Raw genomic sequence first — 17166 nt, 5'->3', positions numbered from 1 at the left:
CTTTCTTTCTTTCTTTCTTTCTTTCTTTCTTTCTCTCTCTCTCTCTCTCTCTCTCTCTCTCTCTCTCTCTCTCTCTCTCTCTCTCTCTCTCTCTCTCTCTCTCTCTCTCTCTCTTTCTTCCCTCCTTCCTTTTTTTGGAAGGTGTGGAGGGTAACTGTTTAAACATTCAAGTTGTGAGACTTTACAGAAAATAGGTCAAGTTTGCTCTTTACCTAATCATGTTCAATGTAGTCTACTTCTTTATGGGGAAACTGAGGATCTAGAAAGGATAAACAGTTTTTCCAAGGCAACAAAGGGCAAAAAGAGGTCTAAAAGCCATGTCATCTGACTCCTTGTTCAGTATTCTTTGTTGTACACTATACTGAGTGACTGCAAGTCCCTCACTTGAGTAAATAAAGGCCAAGCCATCACAGCTCCGAGAACTACTTCCATTGAAATGGCTCTGCTGCCACAGTAATTTATTTCTAATATCCTACTGATTTTCCCTAGGGTCAAATTCACAGGGGATAAAGAATCTAATGAGGTTTTTCTTCCTTAAATTATTGGTAGAGGATTTCTAGAAGTATGCTTCCAATAGTAATAGCACTCACAATGAGGAAAAGCATCTTGGAAATTAGTTGCCAATGGCAACTCCAAGCAATATTTTTCTGTATTTTTACAGACGGAAACACAACTAAGGCAGGCAAGACCCTTATAGTCTAAGCACTATCACATCCTAGAGATTTACTCTGGGCAAAAAATACTTAATAAGTACTTAATTTTTATGGTAGCAAAAACTGAAAACTAAAGAGATGATAATCAATTAGGGAATGGCTAAATAAATTATGATGGAGGAAAATGATGGAATGCTACTTAATAAGTTCCAAGACAATAAATTAAAAAATAGATCATTTTTTTAAGGACATGGACAGGCTTAAATGAACTGATGTTGAGTGAAGTAAGCGAAACTAGAAAAATTTTATTTTTACCATCGCATCAATGTTATTTTTTAAAAAGAACAATTTTGAAAATTTTAATAAACTGATAAAGAATGAAAAGAGCAGAATCCAGAGAACATTTTAAACAATAACAATAATAATATAAAGATGGACAAATGTGAAATCAATGAGAACTACCAATAAAATAACTATCCATGATTCTAGAAGACCAATAATGAATCATGATATCCACCCTCCTCCTAGAGCTATGATAGATTGAGGGTGAAGAATAAGACATTTTTTTTAATCTAGCCAATGAGAGAATTTGTTTTTCTTAGCTATGAATATGTGTTTTAAATAGTTGTTTTTCATTTTTTTCAATGGGGTCATGGTAAAGAAAAAAAACTGATTTCTACCCATTAAAAAATAAAACCAACACTTCATGAAATAAAAAAGTCCAATAATACCTAATTGAGTTATTGTCATAACTAACTTATAGCCATCATAGCTGCTAACCATTTTATGGATACTACATACCTCCTTGGCCATGTCTGTATATTTCTGTTTTTCCTTTGGGTCTAGAACTGCCCACCAATCAGCCAGTATCTTGGTAGCACCACGGTTATCCAGCCGGGGGTGTTCCTGACGTACAAGGGAGCGATGGCGTTTGCAAAATAAAAGAAATGCATTCATTGGTCTACGAGCTCTCTGCTCTGAAGATTCATCATCTTCATTCTCATCTACATCATGCTCTAGGCCATCAGCTCCAAGAAGTTGGACCTATTAGCACACAAAACAAAAAAGACAAATTATTTAGAGACTTTCTCTTTTTTACCAAATAGCAAAGTGAAGAACAAAGTATATTAACTAAAGGACTTAAGACTAGTAGAGGAAATATAGATTTCTTAGATCTATTTAACAATTTGGACATTATAATTTTCAATACAAATAGTTATTACAACCTAGGGAATAGATTATCATTTTATAACATGGACATTGTATATTTTCAGATGTTATAACAACCGTACACTTTTTTGATTAGTAATAGAAATATCTTAATTAATACAACTTCTGTGAAAATGTCATAGTGTTAAACTAATTATTATTGGGCAAAAATAGATTAAAAAAATGTTTTCCCCAGAAATAGGTGCAGTGCCAATCTAACATTTAAATTTTCACATCTACAAATAACTAAGATCTGTGATAGTGAAAGGGTCACTTAATCAGAATAAACTAAATCTAGGATCCTCTGATCCTTTGGGGGAAAAAATTTGATGGGGTAAACTCATAGAGGCTCAAAAAGTGGGAGTCACTGGTGTCTCCTATCTTAACATTCAATCCTAAAACCTATTGCAATATCCTTCATACTCATATCTTCCTTTTTTTCTGTCTCATTACCATTAGTCAAATTTTTGAGCTCCCTATTATCTATCATTTGGACTGATGAAATGGTCTTCTAATCAACCTCTTCTACTTTAGTTTTTCGCATCTTCAATCCATTCTACACACATTTAGGATAATCTCCTGAAAAAAATCCAATAGCATCATTGGAATGTTCCAAATTCTTGATGATGAGATATTCCTTAAAGGGTTTAAAAACAAAAACAAAAAAACCCTCTAGCCTGACCTTGAAGACTCAGTAAACTAACTCAAGACCCATAAATACAAAAATATTTATAGTAGCTCTTTTTCTCTGGTGACCAAGAATCAGAAACCAAGAGGAAACTTATCAAATGAAGAATGGCAGAACAAGCTTTGGTATAAATACTATTGTGCTGTTAAGAAATGATGAAGATACATTTAGAGAAATCCATCAAGAGTAAATGAACTAAGGCCAGGCAGAGTAATTAGAACCAGTAGAACAATTTATAAAATAACAACATTATTATAAAGATAAACAAATATGAAACGTTTAGGAACTCTGATCAACATAAGGACCAACCACAATTCTAGGGGATAGGTTAGAATATGCTAACTACTTCCAAGTATAGAAGTGATGAACTCAGTGCAAATTCAAGAATACATATTTTTGGATAGGGCTAATGAGGAGAATTTGTAACAGGTTTTTTCTCCATGAGGTGACAGAAGGGAGAGAATTCTGAATTGAAAAAATAAAAAAAAATATGAATAAAAAATACCTCCAACTTCTTTCCTTTTCATTTTTATATAAGGTTATTCCTCTGCGTGAACCTATTATTCTGACAAATTAGTTTATTTCATATGTTCTGAAGATCATTTTACCTGTACCCTTCTATTTATGTCTTTTTTAAAATCTAAAATGCCCTCTTCCATCTCTTTCAAAATCTTTTCCTTTCTTCAAAGCCTTTCTCAGATTCTATATTCTCTGTGAAACCTTCCAGACCACTCCAGTCAGATAGATAATTCAATGGATCTGCAGTCAAGAGCTTTGGGTACAGATCCTATCTCTGACATTAGTGTGAAACCTTGGGCAATTCACTTACAACTCCTGAGTCTCCTGAAATAGATGGCCTTTTAAGCTTCATTCTAGTTCTAGACTTACAATCTTATGAAGCATAATTCCTTCTCTTTTTGACAATCTACAAATATTTACCTTCCAATTTACTAATTTCATTTACATACTGTCTTATACTATAGTTATTTGTATGCATGAATGATCCTTCCAAAGAGGTAAGAAAATTCTAGAGAACTGAGAGCACATCTTATATGTACTTCCTTTTAACAGAGTCTCAATCAGTATCTCACATACAACAGACACTTAATATAATTGTTGAATGAATGAAATTTGTTAAAGATTTCACAAAGGCTATGTGACAGAAGAAAAGTAGTAAATTAAATTAAAGTAAGGAAACAAAAAGAAATACATTATTCAAGAAAAAAGAAATCAAAGTATAGCTATAATGGGCTTCAAGATATTCATTATGAACTATAAAAAGGATTTAAGAGTTGTTCCATGAAGGTATGAACCCTATTTTCAGAATGATCAGGAAGTAATACAAAAGCAAAAGATCTTAATCTTGAATAAAATCACTGTATTCTTGTAGTATTATTTTTTAAAACAAGACAAAATTAGAAGGAATCCAAGGGAAAACAATTAAAGAGACAGAGGATCATCTAGAAAAGAGAAGAATGAGAAATGCTAGACTTCCATCTACAGAGAAGCCAGATAAGAGAGAACATGATTAAATATGACAAAGAAATTTAAAATTATGAAGAGTGAAAACATATTTACTAAGTCATAGAATATTATAACTGAGCAAGGAGAAGCTAACCAAGAAATATGAAAGTTGTGATTTTACAACAAGAAAAATAACATATCATCAATCTAATGATCTAAGTTGTTCATCTAAGAGTTGGTAGAGGGTGAATGAAAATTATTTTGAGAAGAGTTCATAGAAAAATAGGTCTATAAGTGAATTACTAAAAGAAACTTTGGTAATGATTTTATATAGTAACATATGCTCTTTCATATGCTATACCTTGATGCCACTGTTGAATGGACTATTGTTTTAATTAATCTAGGATGGCAGGTATTATTCTTATGTTTAAAACACAATTTAAAATATATCCTATTTCTACACTTAATTAACTGTCAAATATGCACAAAGCATGCTGTATATTGAATTAATAACTATGGAATTTCATTGGATTTACAGGTAATCAGGCTTCCAACCAACTGGGGGCAGTTAACATTTGTTACTGTTATAATAAAAGGAAATGTGACTACTGTTTGGAGGAAAGATTCCTAAGGTGGTGATGTATTCCCTGAGTAAGGTCAGAATTGAAGTCAAAGACTCTTCAGGAAAGAGAGACATGGAAAAAACTCTGAAAGCTGCACATACATATAGGGAAGCTAGCTCCTCAGCATCTCCTTGATTTCCAGTGTGCCTCCATAACACTTCAGAAAGACAATTCTTTGAGTGAGATTAGGTCTTCTCTCTGGGCTTGAGTATAAGAGCTTATCTCATTTTCTTCTAAAGAGCCCATTCAGTGGATTTAAATGGATTTACTCATTATTCCCTGTTTGTGATAGTTTCTATCTTCACCCAGTTGGGTGAAGAGGAACCTTTAAGATGGCACACATAAGCTAAGGGCTGGCTTTTGCTTTAACAGTGACAACAGATGTTGCCTCACAAATGTAGGACCATAAAAAAATAATTCTAGTCCTTTGATCCTGTAGGCAACTGGAGAAAAGAGTATCCAGCATCAAAATGCTTTAGGGGATTGTCTATCTTTCCCTTTCAAGCTTGGTGCTATAGGAATGAACCCAGAAACACATCCTTTTCACAGATGTGGCCAAATTTCATGTTGCTTACAAGTCATATGTACATATATTTAGACAACACAAGGGGACATAGAACATATATTATATATAAAGGAGCAAAGAAAACATAGAGAAAAAAATCTCTGGTCATATCTATGTAGTTCAAGAAACATAATAAGTATTTTTGGACTTAAGTTTTTCTTCCTGCATAAGTATTTTGCCTAGTTGATTATTAACTTCTTGTTATTGTTGTTTTCTAGGTATTATTCTTTGATATTCTGAAGATGGCTCAGGAGTCAAGACAAAGCAAGAGTAAAAAATGTCTAGTGATTGGGCAGGACAAGGAGAGAAAATCAAAATGTTGGGAAATACACAGGTAGTAATCATAACTTTTAATGTGAATGGGATGAACTCACTCATAAAGCAGAAGCAAATAGCAGAGTGTATTAAAAACCCAAATCCTACCAAATGTTGTTTACAAGAAACACAGATGAGGCAGGTAAACATATACAGATTAAGGGTGAAAGGCTGGAGCAAAATCTATTGGGCTTCAAATGAGAAAAAGTAGGCAGGAATTGCAATCATGATAATGGAAAGTGACTTTAAAATATTTTTATAACCAACTCAATAAATCTCTTAGACCTTCATTAAATGACAGAATTACCTTATCAATATCTTCTTCTTCCTCTTCCTCTTCCTCCTCTTCAGAAAAGTCAAGGAGTTTCTTTGCTAGTAATGGATGCCACTGAAGACACTTCCTCTTTGGTCGTTTTCCAGTTCCTTCCCCTTCTCCTGAATGATCCTTATTTCTATTACTGCCTTTCATTACTGTGACCTACAGTAAGGGGTGGAGAGAGGGGGAGAAATCAAAAGAACATTTGATTAAATTAGTTTATTTAGTCACTTGAACTTTAAACATTAATATTCTAATGACTAAATAAACTAATCAATCTACTCAGGGATTTATTGGATTAAATATAGCAAAGGTCACCAAAAAAAAAAAAAAAACCCAACAACTCATATCTACTTGGCCAAATTAAGTTAATATACATTTCCTTTTTCTACTTGTTAACTTAAGAATTTACTAGCAAACATGATGCTTCAAAAATACAGCAAGACAACCTCGCACTTTATGTATGCTCACTGATATACCCACTTAATAAAGTAAAGCAATTGCTCAATAAATATGTGCAATCTGGTTTGCATAGCTCCTGAACGGAATTATAATTAACATATTACATTCCTCTGGATTTGCAGGCTCACAAAATTTATCAGCCCTTAAAAAGAAAATATCCCCAATGACCTCAATGAAAATGAGTCAACATTACAAATAATCTGATATATTTTTAATCTTTTTCATGAATTAATCAATAATTACTTCAATATGGATTTTTTTTTAAAATTTGAAAATGGGCCAATGGACTCTAGACTCTAAAAAGGTGCTAACATTGTTATTTAGAAGGCAAATAACTACTCTATAGGTTTGTCTGAAAAATATTTCCATGTACTACTTCTGCAGCCTGTAATTTCAGCTGAATAACTCTGGCAATGACATAACTGAGAGACAGCATTCCATTCTACCCACTTACTTACTCCATACTGTCTGTATACAAAGCTATCAAAAGCCTTCAAAGAAGCATTGGTTTTAAAAATGCAGACTGCTCCTTGATGAGAAAGTCAGAAAGTCCAGTGTAATTTTCAAATATAAATTTTTATTATGTGTTGGGCACAGGAGCTTAAGTTTACATGCCAATTTTCCAAATAAAATGTGCAGAGGTCTTTCCTTTCCACAAATACCTTTGCCATGCAATCGTCAAAGGTCAAATGGGATTTGTTGGGGATTACTATTATGAGAATAAACACTGCAAGACTCTTTCGGAAGTATTCATACCTAAGGAGGGAATTATTACAACAATGAATCCACTGAAGTACCACCAGGGTTTGGGGACCAACTTTATTTTCCTCAGAAAACATACAACCAACTGGAAGACAATGGGGGGAAATGATTCAACATACAAATATCTGCTTTTCATATTTTCAGGAATCTGTCTCTTCTGTAAAGCAATGCTCAAGTTTTCTTTAATCCACTGATTTAACTAAACCTGAACTCTGATTCCTATTTTAGGTTTAGAACAAACTGAAAGGCTATCTATACTAAGTAAACTTCTTGCTCTTTTCCTGACTTTCCTTACTTTCACAATCCCAACCTCTTTCCTCCCAGGTCTTGATTAGCTGTGGAATCCTACTCCTTCTTCGTTCTAGTATGTTTAGTACCTGTCCCTTCTATTGTATTCCCACTGTTACCTAATTCAAGGTCCTAACCATCTAATCATCTGAATACTTTCAGATTCTTGCCACTATCATCCATCTATATAGCAAGGACCAAATCAATTTTCCTAAAGCAGAACTCGAATCATGTCACTCTCCTCAAATATATTCATTCAGTGGTCATTGTATAAAATCCAAACTCTTTAACATTCAAAACCCTTTTAATTTGGCCTTAATTTTCACTTTTTTTCTCCTTGTCATATTTCACATTATTTCCCATTTACATAATTTAGCCAAACCTGAACTTTCAATAGAGTCCTCTCAATATATTCTTTTCTTCTCTGATTATACACTTCTGCCCACTCCTTGCCCCATGTCTGGAAAACCACCACCAACACCCACATATATTCTTAATGTCAAAATCTTACTTAGCATTATAGGGACTGCCTTATCGTTTTGGATACCTACTCCTCTTCTGGCTTCTATGATACTGAAACTCCTGCAGTTCTCTCTATCGTTTATTTTTCCTCTTCTGGCTCCTCATATTTTTTCCCACTTTGTAACCACAGGAATCCCCTAACATTCTGTCCCTGTGTCCTCTTTTCTTTCTACTTGGTTATCGCATTGATTTTCATCAGCTCAACTGCCATCTGTATGTATAAGAGTACCAAAGCTGTCTCTCAACTCCTGACTTCTCACGAGGCAAACGTTATGTATTTCCATCTACCAGCCTCATCTATCGATCTGCACAGCAATGCACAACCAATGGCGACTTAAATTCAACATTTTCCTCATAGTTTGTTGCTAGTGATAAGAGCTAGTGTTTATATGGCATCTACTATGATCCACCTCTTGTGCTAAGTACTTTACAAATATCAGTCCCATTTTGTAGTTGAGAAACTAAGGCAAATAGAGTAAAGTTTTAAAGGTTAGCAAAGTTCCTTACAAATATTATCACATTTTATTCTCATACCAACTCTGGAAGATAGGTGTTATTATTATCCCCATTTTATAGAAGAGGATAACAAAGTAGACAGGTCAAGTGATTTGCCTAAGGTCACACAGTCTGAGGCTGAATTTTACCTTAAGCCTTCTCTCTCTCTCTCTCTCTCTCTCTCTCTCTCTCTCTCTCTCTCTCTATATATATATATATATATATATATATATATATATATATATATATATATACACACACACACACACACATATATTTATTTATTTAGTGGAGGTGACCACTGGCAGTTGTAGTCACGATCCTGCATGTAGGCGGCCCACGGACCAGTGGTCGCTCGGCCCTGTAGGGCATCAGGGATGTTCGGCAGCATCCTGGGCGACTGAGCAGCCCTCTCTAGGACAGCACTGCTCACCCTAATCAAGGGAGGGGACTAGAAAAGGTGTCCCAAACATTGCCTGCCCTACAAACACCTGGTCAGCACACCGTGGCTGGCGGGTCATCCCTGTAAGCGGTCGAAATCAAAGAAAAAACACAAAGAAACTCCTACTAGGAGCCTGGAACATCAGGACGTTACTTGACAGAGAGAAAACCCCAAGACCTGAGAGAAGAACAGCTCTAATCGGTAAAGAACTGGCACGATATAACATCAACATCGCAGCCTTAAGCAAAACACGCTTACCAGAAGAGGGATCACTCAGTGAACCCACCACTGGATACACCTTCTTCTGGAAAGGTAGAGCCTCAAATGAAGACAGAATCCACAGTGTTGGCCTGGCTATCAAGACCAGTTTGCTTAAACAGCTGCCAGACTTGCCTGTGGGCATCACGAGAGGCTCATGAAGATCCGTTTGCCTCTCAGCAAAGACCGGTATGCCACAATCATCAGCGCATATGCCCCAACACTGACCAGCACAGAGGAGACCATCGAGCAGTTCTACTCTGACCTGAGTGCCGTCCTGCACTCAGTGCCCACCAATGACAAGCTGATACTACTGGGAGACTTCAACGCCCGCATTGGCCAGGACCATGAAAGATGGAAAGGAGTGCTCGGCAAACACGGCGTGGGCAAAATGAACAACAACGGCCTACTGCTACTCAGCAAATGCTCAGAGTTCGAACTCACCATCACAAACACTGTGTTCAGAATGGCGAACAAATATAAAACAACGTGGAAGCACCCACTATCAAAAAAGTGGCATCTCATTGACTACATCATTGTACACCGGCGAGACATCCAGGATGTACAGATCACCAGAGCCATGAGATGAGCTGAATGCTGGACAGACCACTGATTGGTTAGAGCGACTCTTCAAATGCGCATTGCGCCTCACCATCCAAAACGCACCCAGACAGTTCATGCATTTTACAACATGAGTCGTCTTAGAGATCCATCTTATTTGCAAACATTCCAGGCCTGCCTGAACGACAAGCTGTCTGCCAAGGGACCACTCACTGGAAGCTCAACCGAAAAATGGAACCAGTTCAGAGACGCGGTGAAGGAAACATCAAAGGCAGTCCTAGGCCCAAAACAACGCAACCACCAGGACTGGTTCGACAAGAACAACACTGCTATTGAAGGCCTATTGAGCAAGAAGAACAAAGCCTTTATGGAGTGGCAAAATAACCCAAACTCTGCTCCTAAAAAGGACAGATTCAAGACTCTCCAAGCCACGGTGCAGCGTGAGATGAGGAAGATGCAAGACCGATGGTGGGAAAAAAAGGCAGAAGAAATCCAGCGGTTTGCTGATACGAAAAACTACAAACAATTTTTCAGTGCCCTCAAGACTGTCTATGGGCCTTTAAAACCCACCACCACTCCCTTGCTATCCTTTGACGGTGACACTCTCATAAAAGATAAAAAAGGTATCAGCAACAGGTGGAAAGAACACTTCAGTCAGCTTCTCAACCGACCCTCTTCAGTCGACCAAAGCGCCCTTGACCAGGTCCCCCAAAACCGCACCATTGAACAACTTGATGTCCCTCCTTCAATAGAGGAAGTCCAAAAAGCCATTAAACAAATGAGTGCAGGCAAGGCACCCAGTAAAGACGGGATCCCAACCGAGGTGTACAAAGCCTTAAATGGAAAGGTGCTCCAGGCGTTCCACATAGTGCGGACCAGCATATGGGAAGAGGAAGACATGCCCCCAGAACTCAGAGATGCCTCCATCGTAGCCCTATATAAGAACAACATCTCACTACTCTCCACTGCCTGAAAGATCCTTGCCCGTGTTATACTCAACAGACTCCTGTCATCTGTTTCAGAGCAGAACCTGCCTGAATCACAATGTGGCTTCTGACCAGATCGCAGCACCATCAACATGGTCTTCACGGTGAGGCAAATGCACGAAAAATGCCTTGAGCAGAACCCGAGTCTCTACATTGTCTTCATAGACCTGACAAAGGCGTTTGACACAGTGAACAGGGATGCTTGTGGGTGATCCTTAGCAAGCTCGGTTGCCCAGAAACATTTGTCAAACTGATCCAGCTCTCTCATGTCGACATGACAGGGGAAGTCCTATCTGGTGGAGAGACTTCCGATTGCTTCAACATCTCCAATGGTGTGAAACAAGATTGTGTCTTCGCTCCGGTACTATTCAACCTATACTTCACCCAAGTATTACGACATGCTGTGATAGATCTAGACCTGGGCGTCTACATCAAATACTGACTGGATGGCTCACTATTCGACCTTTTCCGCCTGACTGCAAAAACAAAGACAACAGAGAGACTCATCCTGGAAGCTCTCTTCACAGATGACTGTGCTCTCATGGCTCACCAAGAAAATCATCTCCAAACCATTGTGGACCGGTTCTCCACCGCAACAAAACTGTTTGGCCTGACTATCAGCCTCAGCAAAACAGAGGTGCTGTTCCAACCTGCACCAGGGAGGCCAACGAACCAGCCGTGCATCACAATCGACGGCACGCAGCCTTCTAACGTCAACACTTTCAAGTACCTGGGCAGCACCATCGCCAACGACGGGTCCCTAGACCATGAGATTAATGCCAGGATCCAAAAGGCCAGCCAGGCACTCGGGCGGCTGCACTGCAAAGTCCTTCAACACCGCAGTGTAAGCACTGCGACGAAGCTCAAAGTGTACAACGCAGGGTCCTCAGCTCGCTCCTGTACGGTTGTGAGACATGGACACTGTACCGGAAGCACATGAAGCAGTTGGAGCAATTCCACCAATGCTCTCTGCGGTCAATCATGAGGATCCGATGGCAGGACCGAATCACCAATCAGGAAGTCCTCGACAGAGCCAACTCCACCAGCATCGAAGTCCTGGTCCTCAAAGCCCAGCTACGATGGTCTGGACACGTCATCCGCATGGACCCACAGCGAACACCAAGACAGGTATTCTATGGTGAACTGTCAGCTGGACTCAGGAAACAAGGCCGACCAAGGAAAAGATTCAAGGATCAGCTAAAGTCCAACTTGAAGTGGGCTGGCATGACACCAAAGCAACTAGAACTGGCTGCCTCTGACAGAAGCAGCTGGCGAACCCACATTCACCAGCCGCCACCACCTTTGAAGATGAGCGACGTCGACGTCTTGTGAACGCCGACACCAGGCCACAACCGCACCTCCCGTAACAACTGGCGTCCCAGGCCCCATGTGCCACAAACTGTGCGCCTCAGCCTTTGGACTCCAAAGCCACATGAGGGTACACCGTAGATGAAACTGCACAAAGACAATAGTCATTCTTGGTCACCGAGAGACTACCACTACTATATATATATATATATATATATATATATATATATATATATACATATATATATATATATATATATACACACACACACACGTATATGTATGTATATTTACACACAATACAGAAAAGGAACATTTGAAGACAATTCAGAAATAGGAAAATGAACAATAAAAAATTTTTAAAGAAATGATATGAAAAGAGAAAGAAAAAATGCTGAAGTTGAACACCACCTTAAACACTAAGTTAAACAAAAATAAATGTATGTTTATGACAGATATGACTTCTTTATGACAGATATAACTGTTATACTTATTCTAGAAAAGTAAATATTTTCAAATAAGATCTTTTACACTTGAGAAATGGCCAAGTTAAGTGGGTAAAATTAATGAAGTGATCTGTTTACTTATATAGGCCATATTTCTACCTGTACTGTCATTTCACAATGATGAAAGAGTATCTCCAGAGTAATCCTCCACCATTTGTTTATAGGTGATCAGTCTACTTTTAGCCACTGTGTTTCAAAATTATATTCTTTAGGCATGCAAATATAAAGCTTCAGGATTGAGAGTTGTGATTTATCAAATGAATAATACATTTCTAAGCTCTGATTATCTTATAAATCGTTTTATTACTATTATCAAATTATGATACTTAAGTTATTGTCAATTGCTTATTAAATACTTTACCTTGTTTACATTTCCCTGCCAAAACACAAATTCATAATTATCATTTTTTAAAACTATGTAAATCACTGTGTTGCAATGCAAACAGCAATGGACTTGGTGTCAAAGAATTCTGCTTTAAATTCAAACTCTTGTCACTTCCTACCTGGGTGTCCATGAGCAACTAAATTCATCTCTCTGAACCTTAACTTCATCATCCATAAAGAGGATTTAATTAGATAGCCTTTCAGGTTCCTTCCAGCTCTAAATCTGTGATCCTTTCTGTGTGTTCCTCTATACTATATTAGAAATAAAACATTTATTTTACTGGAATGTATTTACAAGTCAATTTAGTTAACAATTGATGAATAACATCACTTAATTGTTATTCAACTATAAGAAGCCCACTTTAGAAACAAACAAAAATGTAACATGCTAAAAAAAAAATTAAAGAACCATGTCTCCTGAGCAATACCTATTCTCTACCTCAGCCCCATATTCTTTAAAAGTTATGATATATATATATATATATATATATATATATATAGTATAACAACGGTACGTGGTCTCCATGGATAATGAAGTTTTGCAAAGTCAATGCTGGAGGTTTTTCTTTACTCAGCACCAGTAAACTTATTTTCTTTGGAACCTCCTGATTTCCTTTTCCTTGCTTTCTCCTGCTTTTTAGTTCCCAGTGCCCTCCCTATCATCAAGGTGCTTTCAGGAAATGATACAGTATCAGCCATTTACAAATCCCTGTAAATGTAACAAAGTGTGTAACAATGAGCACTTGCTTATCCACTACTGGGGAATTTAAGGCATCACTGAACAGATGAAAAAGTAATTTTTTTGGGGGTGGGGAGGGAACTCACAAATCTCAGCAACCTCCCACGTCCAATGTACACTATTAACTAGTTACCCTGCCAACCCTTAAAACAAGCTTGTCTTTAACTGAGAATATAGTAGTCAAAAAAAGGTTTTTTTTTCCCTTTTAGGCAGCAGGGAAGGGCCAATCTAGGGTGACTGTGGTAACACAAGATCTTTGGCTATTCATCCTTTGCCATGTAAAGTTTCATACTTCCGTGGCTTTCCTAGAGTTCAGCGCTTTGCACATATTAACTTTGTTTATTGAAGTGAGGTAGAGAAAAAAGTCTCCAGGAGGCATTCCTCAATGTTTCCCATCTATGACCTTCTTCAGATTTTGTACCCTGACGGTACTTAATTTTATAACTCTTACATGTCCTCATCAGATAAATAACATACAGCATATTTATCTGAGATTGTCTTACTGTCCTGCTAGAATGTGAGCTCCTTAAAGGTGAGGATCAAATCAGCAATAATTCTTTCTAAACCCTTACCTTCTGTCTAAGAATCAATATTAAATATTGGTTCTAAGGCTTAGAAGAGCAGTACTAGGAGTAGGCAATTAGGGTTATGTGACTTGCCCAGGGTCACATACCTGGGACGTGTCTGAGACCAGATCCAAACCCAGGTCCTCCCATCTTTCAGTCTGGCTGTATCAAATGAACCACCATCTAGCTTAACACAAATAAGCAACACATTCAAATAGACAAAATATTCCTGGCACTGTTCTAAGGCACCAAGAATATTGAGACCAAAAAAGGAAAGCAATCTACTCACTAGTTTAAAAATTCTTACCTAATAAATATCAATTCTAAGGCAGAGGAATGGTAAAGGCTACGCAACTGCAGTTAAGTGCTTGTACAGGGTGACAGAGCTAGGAAGTGTCAGGGACCAGATTTGTACCCAGGCTCTATCCACTGGGCTACCTAGCTGCTCCTTAGAGTCCCTACTCTGGAGGAGCTTGCATAATAGTAATGAGTAAAGATAGTAAAGATAAAAGATCATTCCCTACCTAAACTTAGTACCTCCCCAGTCCCTAGCATCAGGCACTCACAAAAGACATTATATTGGGCTATACCACTGTATCAGAATAACATGCAGTAGATTGAAAAAAAAAAAAAAAACCTCTCCTAGAACTAATACCTCAGAAACTTGCCAATAGTATTCATCACTTTATGTTCTTCAGAATAAGTGGCTTAGATGTCCCGTCACAAGACAACAAAAGGTGAACACTGAGAAATCAGGAAAATGAAATACCCATGATCCATAGTGGGAAGTCAAGTACTCTTTTCACATAATATAGAGTAGTGTAATTCAAGTAATTCAATTAGAATAACTATAAGCCCTTTGGAGATAAATACCCTGGCAAGTGCTAAATATTACTATTTATTGTAATTCTAATGACTTCCAAACTAGAAAAATCTCTCATTGAGAAGTGATGTTCTCCTTTCAGATGCAATTCACTCATACTATTCATGCAAAGAGTGTCAGCCAATGGGTCCTTGACTGTACATGCAGCTCTCTCAGTTGAAACCTTAGCTGAGTTAAGATGCTATCAAGAGTCTTCTCATGAATACTAATGAGGCACCCAGTGTTCAGGAGAATGTATTGTACTTGCAGTCCTTCTCCCATAGTCTTACAAAACTAAGGAATATTTCTTTCTAAGGTCAACAACTACATAAGTTGATATTTAAGTTTTGGAAGACAAAATACAATGCTGATAGAATTTTGTGTCTATATCATTATAGATACAAAACCAGAAAGAAAATGCAACACAAAGAAAATGTGGATGTTGAAAGGTCATGATAATTAATCTACATAAAGGAATAGGTATAAGGTCTGGGATATCTTGCATCCAGTACACACCTAAAGGTGTTCAGAAGCCCACTTTTTATCTTGCCTTAAGGTTTCATTTTGTCTCATGTGAGTCCTCACATTTCCCTTCCTAAACTAATGAAGTGGCGACTATTTTTTTTTTTTGCTTTCTAAAAGCTTCTGTTTTTTCACATGGTAATTAACTCTCATGCCAAAAGGATTATCATTATTTAACATTCATTAAATCTCAACAACTCAAATTCAATTTAACAAATATTGCAAAGCATTGTGCTGTGTGACAGTTATACAAAGAGAAGAAAAAAGCAAGAATGAGGAAAAGAGAAGGGAAGAAGAAGAAGAGAAAAGGGGAGAGGGGGAGGAGGAGGAAAAAAGAAAGAATAAAGAAATAAAGAAAGAAATGAGAGAGAAGAAGAGAGAATCAGAGGGAAATCAAGGAGAATGAGGAGGAAGAAAAAGAGAAAGATGGGAGAAGAAAAAGAAATAACAATTTCTGCCCAAAGAGTTAAACTTTTGATTTTATTTTGTGTCACAATACAAATGCACTCCCTTAATGAATTTGTCAAGTGAACCAAGAAAGAAGGCTACTGTACAACACTATGTAATCTGGCTCCCAATTATTTATTTAAACTCATTTCTTTTTTTTCCCTAACAAGAATCCTTTTCTTTTGCCAGGTCAAACTTCTTTATGCTTCACAGACAGCATGTTCACTCCCATCTTCATACCTTTATTCATTCTATTCTTCTTGAATGGAGCATTCTATTTTTCTTTAATTCCTCTTCTCTGCTTTCCCAAATACTATCAAATCCCTCAAGCCTTTCCTTTACACAATCTTGCTCTAATTCACAGAGATGTTTTTCCTTTCCTGAACACTCAAAGTTTTTGATCATAATATTTTATATTTTTGGCTCATCATTACATTAAATTTAAGACTTTATTGTTTTTTTATGGTCTTCTCTTTCATGTCTATTTATTTTATGAAGGTTGTCCACTTCAAAAATGGCAAAATGAAATTTAGTAGGCATATATGTAGAGTTTTGTACAGGTTTAAAAATTAAACTGCACAAACTAAATGATTGGAAATGGAAGCATAATAGATAATGGTCCACATAGAAAATATCCAAGGGTTTTGGTGAACTACAAGTTCAATATGAATTAACATTTCCACAGAACAGGATAAAAGCTAATTTAATTAGACTTCCCTAAGAGAAGTATGGCACACAAAACAATTGAAGTATCTATCAATCACACCATGCTCTCTTCTGGGCAGACAACATCTGGAATATCAGATTTATGAGCCATATTTTAGGAAGGACACTGACGAGCTAGAATGTGCTCCAAGGCAGGTGGCCAGAATATTGAAAGAACTAGAATCTCTGTGTCCTAGGAGGAATTAGGAATGTTCCTCCTGAAAAAAAAGACTTATAGATATAGGCATGTTGTTTTCAAGTATCTCAAAGGTTGTCATAGGGAGAAGGGCAGCTAAGAGGCACAGTGGACATAACGCCAAATCTGGAGTCAGGAAGACTAATCTTCTTGAAGTTCAAATTCACCTTCAGACATATAGTAGTTTTGTAATCTTGGGCAAGTCATTTAACCTGTTTCTCTCAGTTACCTCATCTGTAAAATGAGTTGGAGAAGGAAAAAGTAAACTTTTCCAATTAGTTTGTCAAAGAAAACTTCAAATGGGGGATACAACTGAAAAGAC

The 17166-nt window shown here is 37.2% G+C and overlaps 1 protein-coding gene across 8 annotated transcripts in view; it reads right to left on the bottom strand.

Moving 5' to 3' along the window:
- Positions 1–17166, bottom strand: part of BBX (BBX high mobility group box domain containing) — a 251937-nt gene that overhangs the window by 164519 nt on the left and 70252 nt on the right. For all 8 annotated transcript variants that reach the window (XM_056793423.1, XM_016433425.2, XM_016433424.2 and 5 more), the window contains 2 exons: positions 5825–5995; positions 1455–1697 (listed from right to left, as the gene is read on the bottom strand). In XM_056793423.1, the coding sequence (XP_056649401.1) occupies positions 1455–1697; positions 5825–5986 (405 nt within the window). In that variant the 5' untranslated portion in view covers positions 5987–5995. The remainder of the gene's footprint in view (positions 1–1454; positions 1698–5824; positions 5996–17166) is intronic.

This window comes from Monodelphis domestica, chromosome 4 (genome assembly GCF_027887165.1).
Source record: "Monodelphis domestica isolate mMonDom1 chromosome 4, mMonDom1.pri, whole genome shotgun sequence".
NCBI lineage: Eukaryota > Metazoa > Chordata > Mammalia > Didelphimorphia > Didelphidae > Monodelphis > Monodelphis domestica.
The sequence above is the reverse complement of the archived record's forward strand: the minus strand, read 5'-3'. Positions and strand labels throughout refer to the sequence as shown.